At 37.3% G+C, this 7,710-nt stretch overlaps 1 protein-coding gene across 4 annotated transcripts; it reads right to left on the bottom strand.

Annotated features, from left to right (window-relative positions):
- Nucleotides 1–1,086: 1,086 nt before the first annotated feature.
- LOC104901941 (translocase of chloroplast 90, chloroplastic) lies at nucleotides 1,087–6,281 on the bottom strand. 4 transcript variants are annotated; one of them, XM_048635361.2, is made up of 3 exons: nucleotides 5,909–6,281; nucleotides 4,575–4,709; nucleotides 1,087–3,632 (listed from the first exon to the last, which is right to left on the bottom strand). In XM_048635361.2, exons 2-3 carry the CDS (start codon nucleotides 4,690–4,692, stop codon nucleotides 1,378–1,380), a joined length of 2,373 nt encoding a protein of 790 aa, XP_048491318.1. In that variant the 5' UTR covers nucleotides 4,693–4,709; nucleotides 5,909–6,281; the 3' UTR covers nucleotides 1,087–1,377. The 4 variants fall into 4 exon arrangements, with proteins under 4 accessions (XP_048491318.1, XP_048491319.1, XP_010687870.1 ...); XM_048635362.2 differs by having other exon boundaries at nucleotides 5,917–6,281; XM_010689568.4 differs by having other exon boundaries at nucleotides 4,575–4,692; nucleotides 5,909–6,280.
- Nucleotides 6,282–7,710: the final 1,429 nt, after the last annotated feature.

Raw genomic sequence — 7,710 nt, 5'->3', positions numbered from 1 at the left:
AGAAAAAAGGGCTTATAAATTGGAAGTTTTGAGAAGAGTTAGAGAAGCTTCTATTTCTGATGCTGAAGCTTCTACTATTCAAGCTGAGGTTTTGTGGGGTTCTTTTTCTTGAAATATTTGTAAAGAAGAAAAAGAAAAGGAAGATCAAATTATAGGAAGTTAAGTTGTGATATATATATATATGTTGCATAATTATTATTTTTTGTTCTTGGTTTTGTTTGATTGTTGTAGAGATTGTGTATGTAACTTTTAGGAGTTTAGCTTTGTTGTATAAAGTTTGTAAAAGAAGTTGATTTGGTGATGATTTTTTGTCAAGGATATATGTAGAAGAACCCAAAAGAAAAAGAATAAAACTGTGGGTTTTAATTTATTGAAATTCTTTGTTATAGGGGAAAAGAAGGGTACATTTTTGTATATTCCCTGTTTTGAGTGGTTGTTGAATTTATGTTTAAACTTTAGTTTTCTTGTAAAAAAATTTGTTCAATGAGCTGAGTTTTGACAATTTGGTTTCAGATCATTCTACCAGGAGGGCCATGTGATCAACTTCAGAAATTTTGACAATAGGTTTATACTTTATAGCTCCTTCAATTCAGTTAGTTTCATTAATAGGGGGATAAAAAGGAAAATTTGACATATTAGTCTTAACTTTAATATCTGTTTTTAAAAGAGTCGCAACTATTATCATAACTCGGAATAGTTGCAACTTTGAGGGTATATTACATCAAAACATGTTACAAGCAAGTTATAGTTCCAACTTTGAGGGTATATTTCAGAACATGTTACAAGTAAAAAGAGGCGTCGAAAACCAAAAGGGGAGAGAAAGGAGAGGGAAGATCAACCAACCTCAAAACAACAGAACTTTTTCCACAAGGTAAATAAGTTGCAAGTTGTACAAGACTGCTTCATGGGAAACACTCCTGAAATCTGGGACTGTTGTGACTTGTGAGTTAATCAATATTTGGACTTGTTATAGAAAGTAGGTCATAGCTCGAACAAGTGTGGCAATTTGACATGAAACTACAACAAATAAATGTGCATCTCAAATTCTCAACATCAGCAAGATCATTGAAACAAAAAGACCAATGGGAAGCAAAAGTTCTCTCAGATTCCAGAGACTAGTATAATTGTGATGAATATAACTGCTGAAATACAACATTTCTCATTGTATACCTCCTGATTCCTACACTCATGATCAAAATGAGCAGTACCACTCTCCTTCATAAACTGTACAAACAACTAGGTTTTGTCTCTCTAATTGCCTATGTGGAATGATGATAAATCATTGGTTTCTGGGGGAGAATGATACCGTTATCTTCCATCAAAGGTAAATCTGAAACCACAAATTCCAATACTACAAGACTGGGCAGCAAGATGATATTATCCCACCTCCTGATCTTCACCAAGTAAATGGGGTTCTCTTTTTCTGCAGAGAGCTCTGACAATAGTGAGCAGCGCAATCAAAGCTATTTCCACATGTTCGGAGCTAGAAGTCTTGACAGAAACTTTCCCCATATTCCGGCTATTCAAATTGGCATTAACCGACAATCTTATGCCTCGGCTTGGACGGAACTCAGACTCAAAACTTCCACCCAACACCAACTCTTTCTTAAACGATAGAACATTCATGGCCATGCTGACCTTATCGTTCCTCACGGGGTAGTCTCTCCCCGTTATAGTAGCTTCAAGATTCCCGCCATATGCAGCTTGCCCGGCACCCACCAGTTGACCAGCATTTACTTCAAGCTTCAGTCTCTTACCTATGTGAAGGACGTTTTCAAGCTTACTACCAACATAATACTTGTTCTGGAAAGATATCACAGAAACACCACAACCGCCAACATTATGCTTCCACTTTCCAGACTTTGCATGACTTCGGACGGTGTAAAGCATATCTTGGCCAGATGATTGGATGTCAAGGCCTGCGGAGTATGTCGGGCCCTTGGGATCAGTGTAGGATGCAGCACACTCGGAGTGAATACTGAAATCATTCTTGTCTTTGCTCATTTGTCCTGAAACTGAAGCAGTTAGGTTTCTTTTTATTTCAACAGCGGTTTCCAGGTTTACTCCGTCAAAACCCACATCGTGGTCCCATCCCTGAGGATCCAAGACAGGCCTCCAGAGCCATCGGTCACTCGTTAGAACACCTCGATATCTATATATAGGAGAATTGCAGTCAAAACTTGGAGGGACTGCTATATCAGGCAGCTGTACAGCCTCTGGTAATGCTTCAGGATCATCTGTATTTCCCTCGTCAGGCAAGCATTTGTCCCCTAAAAGCTTTTTCTCTTTCCTCTTGCGTGATTCTTCCTTCAATTGCTTTTTTAAAAACAAGGTTTCTCGGTAATCCAGCTCATCAAGGTAATCTTTCTTCTGAGAGTCACTCAACTTCTGAAACTGCCGTTTTGTCAGAATTCGAATGGGAGGTAGCTGATCATACTCATCATCCTCTTCGCTATCTGAAAAAGAATATTCATCAACTTCCCCGTCTGTCATCACAGGGCGTTGACGGAGGAAAGCTGAAAGCAAATGAGGCAGTGAAGGCAGCCGAGAGTTATTAGATGGCCCAAGTTCAATGCTGTTTTGGAGTCCCAAGAGGGAGTTAGCATCACCCAGTACCTTAGTACACATGCATAATAACAGCAACTGTTGTTTCCAAACCTGCCCATTTGGGAGTACTCTCTCTCCTGAGGTATTTGTCCTACACGTTGAATGGTTTTCAGCCAAAACTACCGGGTTTTCGAGTTTAGCATCAGAAACCGCCAGCTGTATATAACGTTGCAACAGATCTGTGCAATGAGTCACATAAGATTCATAATTGACAGGAGATCCACTGGGTCCCTCGGGAAGTGCAGCAGCAGCATTCGTCATGACAAGTATAGTGTTGAACCACATTGCAGGCCCAAAAACTTCCGTCATAAGCCTTAAAAGAGGGAAGTCATTATACCCCTTGCTCATGGCATCAAGGCGTTCAAGATACAAAACAACATCAGGTGGGTTTTTTTGGATATATCTTTTTATAGAAAGTATAATTTTCCTGTTCCTTCGTACATTAAGTGTAGAGGACGGCAAGAAACCAGGAGTGTCTATAACTGTTACTTTGATATCATTCACAGAACCAGTAACCTCTTGGATGTGATCAGTAGCAGGCTTAAAAGCGTTTGTCACAGTCTTGGTTTGATTGAAAAGAGAGTTAATGGTAGCGCTCTTACCAACACCTGTCTTTCCCAAGACGAGTATTCTCAAAGAAAAATCAAGTGCGGGTTGCTGAGCAGCCTCCTGTTCTGCTGCTAAAGCTCTAGCCTTGTCACTTCTAAGGTTAACTCTATTCAAATCGGATTCCCCTGCTCTTATCAAAGTGGCAAGATGAATCCGATATAGGACCTTGGCCACAAGTATATCTTCTGGTGATTGCCTAAGCCGTTGTAGAATACGAAAGAAATCAATTTGAAGTGCCTCAATTTTTGACAAGCGATCTAACTTTGTTCTATTAGCAGAGCTATAAGAGGGAGATGAATTGTCAACAAGAATCTGCTGTGAAGAAGAATACATTGGGTTTTCTTGACTGCTGCTGGAGATAGATGACATATCAGCAGTTTCTTGCGATGCTACCACGTCAACATTTTGTGTGGAGCCTGATAAACGATAAATCACATAAGAAAGTGTTCAAATATTCCTATCCAGGTTTTACATGTTTTGCTATAGCAGAATTAAAATGTACAGAATTTATTACATTATCAAAATTGATACAGCATGTGTAATATATAGTATACTACACAGAACAACTTCTGCTACAGTGAAGTCCCCTAGAATTAAATCTGGAAAATTATCCCATCAATCCACAATATGCCAAAACTAAGCTCCGATCTTAAGAGTTGGAGGGGCTTTTAGTTCCTTTTCTCATCTGTCGGTGGACTCCTAGGGAGGGACAGGACTGCTAGGGAAAGATTACAGGTCATTATGGGCTTGATGTGGCCTAATAGGTACTTCACAAGTGTCTGAAATTCTAAATCCTAGAGTCCAAATGTACAAACAGATAGGCCTGTAATGATTAATGTAAAACAATGCAGATATTTTCAAAGATAATAATAGCACAAGAAGCAGAACCACCTGAGTGAAACAGAGCAGTAGGACAAAAGGTTCAAAACCACTGATACAATCTTAAACTTTGCCAACGAATATTTCCCTCTCAGCCAACCTAACATACATCAGGTTTCAGAAACCAAGCCATAAAACTCAATGACATGCTTTCCCCTTTATCATGTTTATATACAATAATTGCAATGGGTTTTAATGATTAGCAGGAGGCATAAATAATTACATGAAGCTGTAGACAATAGACAGTTACTACTTCCTATAATGAATCAAATAGGGAACATGTTTTACGAGTCTAGTGCACTTATGCGAATGCAATTGGTCCAATTATAGAGTTGCTAGCAGCACTCAATCATTAATACTAAATGGTTTGCAACACTACACGACAATCTATCTGTTAAACAAAATGCAACAAGTTCAGCTTTCCATTGATAACTGACGCCTGTTTGACACAAATTCCTCGCATATTTAAGTTGTAGTACCTGAAGAAACAAACTCCTCGTTCTGGGGTTCTTCCAAAGAACTGCTAGACAAAGGCCTTGGCAAGACAAATGAGCCAGAAACTAACTGAGCGAAAACCCAATCCCTGATGCTCTTCATCTTCAAAGAGACAATAACTAGAAGTGAATATATATTAAAAGAAATAACCCCAAAGTGCATATAACAGGAAAACCGAAAAGCTTAGATGAATATAAGACGTCGAAATCATATGAAAGTCAAATAAAACATCTTTTAAGACTAGAAAACATAGTTATCATATTGCAAAGGCAAAGAAAACAAGCACAACAAACAACACGGCGATATTGGAAACTTTTAACCAAATAATAAGGAATCTGCATATTCTACTATGTCTTTGTCATTCAAGTGAAAGCTTGAAAACGATCAGATGCTACTCGATTGAGAATTTTAGCAGCTCACATAAATACCCACGTCATCACCTTCGTGGAAAGTGGAGCATGTAGCTTAGATATAAATCACTAGAAATCTAAAATATTGCCCGGAATCCTGGGATAACCATGAAGTAGTAAAATCGTAAAATCATCTTAGCAATGGCGAAAAAAGTTGCCTGAATAAACACATTCTAAAACCCAATTAAACCATGAATATCTAGAATGTTACACTTCTTACTCGCACAAACTTACACAAATTCTACTAACTACTCCTTCCATATCTAATGATAAGTCTTTAGCCATGTTCCCAATATACAAGGCATCATATAAGACAAGTATAATATTAAATGCGAATTTGTAATATCAGGGTAAGATTGTAGGTTGTACCATATCATCAACACAATATTTAGTGTCAATTCTTATTGCGGGCGCAATTCTAACTAAACTATATTCTCAATATGCTTTATTAATCTGCATTATATTTAGAAACCGAGGGAGTAATACGGCATGAATCCTCAATCCCAACTCTATGTGGACACATACCACCAAGAAAACTTCTATGCAAAGTCCCCAATATTTTCCACCTTTTCCAATAAACCCACCAAAGATTACACTCAATTTTAATGTCACACAAGCTCAAGAACCCAAAATCCACAAACTTCCATTCAACAAAAGCCAAATTTCAAAGAAACTCAGACAGGATATGTTGATACATGTAACAAGTCATGAATATTCAAAGCTTACACAAAACTAAATGTTTTCTGTATTCATAGCAATATCAAAAGTTACCCAACAAAACTAAATAAAATACTAAAACAATGCAAATTTTAGCATAGACAGTACTTCAATCACCAATTCTTTGAATCCCAAATTTCCAGTCAAAAATTAAAAGAACGAGAATTTACAGAAGAAATTGAAGAATGTACCTTCATACCTTAATCAAATATAGACCCACCAAATGATTCGCCGGAAAATATCATCGGAAAATATTCCAACCCACTACAAATTAACACCCACTGAAACACTTCTACACATTTATGATATTGGAAGCTTGAAAAATCCCATCTAAGATTACTGAAAATTTTGATAAAATTGAAGATAAAAACAATGAAAATGACTAATAATAATCCTGCACCACAAAAAAGGCGAGAGCATTTGGCGATAAACCCAAGCCAAGAATTAAATCTTGGGTATTGTGAAAATACCCAGAAAAGACAAGAATTTTGCGTCCTAGAAGAAGGCAGATAATTGAGAGTGAGAGAACACAATAAAACCCAATTTTTGAGATTTGAGGAGAGAGAGAAAGAGGGGGAGAGATAATGTAAATGTTGATGTGGCGTGTTCTTTGGTTGGTGGGCTTTGAGAAGATTGAAGAGTGAAGGAGAATTGGAGTGTCGATATCTTGGAAAGTCGCTTTGGCAAGGGTGAGCATAGTTCAAAGTCCAAAACCATGGTTCGGGTTCGATCCTAGCTCGACTCTTTGACCGGATTGATTCGTGTGGGGGATATTATCGAGTCAATTGACTAAAGGTTAGTTTGAATTGGATTTGTGCTAGGTTGAACAATTACACGTGTGTTTAAATTACAAACAATTTCGTCAAAATTAGCTTCGATTAGTTAGTTTAGATCTTGATTTCCAGATCTGATGATGTTATTAAGTGAGGTTTAATTTGAGTGCATTATGAACTATACCCATTGATTAAGTTTTAGATTAGAGTTCATAAATAGTAATTCTCTTTGTCTAGTCTTCACTTGAGAGAGGATAAAGTGAGTATTAGGTCATGTTGACGGATTATCCCAAGGAAGACATACACCATGTGTTTGTCTTGTTGTGGAGACATACCTAGGACTAATTTTTAGGTTTTGTGTGCTTATTGTGCCAAAGTCCAAACCTCATATCATGTCATGTTTATAAGCATAAAAAATAACCTAAGATGTATAGTGTTGTACTCGACGGTACTCAACTTGTACATGGATTACGCTAGCCAAGCCTCTATCGGGCAACGTCATGCTTCGAGGTGACACAACCCTCCGCCAACCTATATTTTAACCTCTAAGTGGAAGCATAACTTCAACATAATTTGAATTTTCATGCATACTTTCTAAAAGATACTTTTTGTTTCAAAAATATCTTATAAGATACCGGGTGATTGAGGATTCCAATTTCCAATCAAAGAAGTCAAATCTCCAACGCTAACTTCATTTTAAACCTTTGTTTTATGGTTCATTTTATCCTTTTCTTTATCCTTTCTTAATTTTCAACTTCGCGTGATTTCTATAAACTTTAAAGTTTAATAGATCTAAATAGTACACACCCTCTAGCCTCCCTCTCTCTCTTTTTCTCTCTAAAACCCTAGCCTTCCCTACTCCTTCTTCATCAGTTTTTTGGGGCTGCCATGGATGATTTCATCCATGGTATACCCCCTTTTCCTTTTTATTTTCAGTTTTAAGTTTATTTTCTTGTTTTGTTGAATAAATTAGTATCTAGTTATGAGATTTCTTCAAACCCTGTTATGGGGTTTTTAGTCTCTGTTGTGGAGATCTCCTTCTCCCCTATGAGAGTTGTGAGTATGGTTGTTTTGTTTTTAGGTATGAGAAATTGTTCTTATTGGTTGAAGTTCAAAACTCAACATGAAGGTGTTGGAATCTCGGATGCGGCTAACATGACTCGATCAAGAATGCTCTTCCCAAACTATGTCAGAATGATAGACTTTCCTCATCAATAGCT

The sequence above is a fragment of the Beta vulgaris genome, chromosome 8, assembly GCF_026745355.1.
Source record: "Beta vulgaris subsp. vulgaris cultivar EL10 chromosome 8, EL10.2, whole genome shotgun sequence".
Lineage (NCBI taxonomy): Eukaryota > Viridiplantae > Streptophyta > Magnoliopsida > Caryophyllales > Amaranthaceae > Beta > Beta vulgaris.
This window is presented reverse-complemented; position numbering and strand designations above follow the sequence as displayed.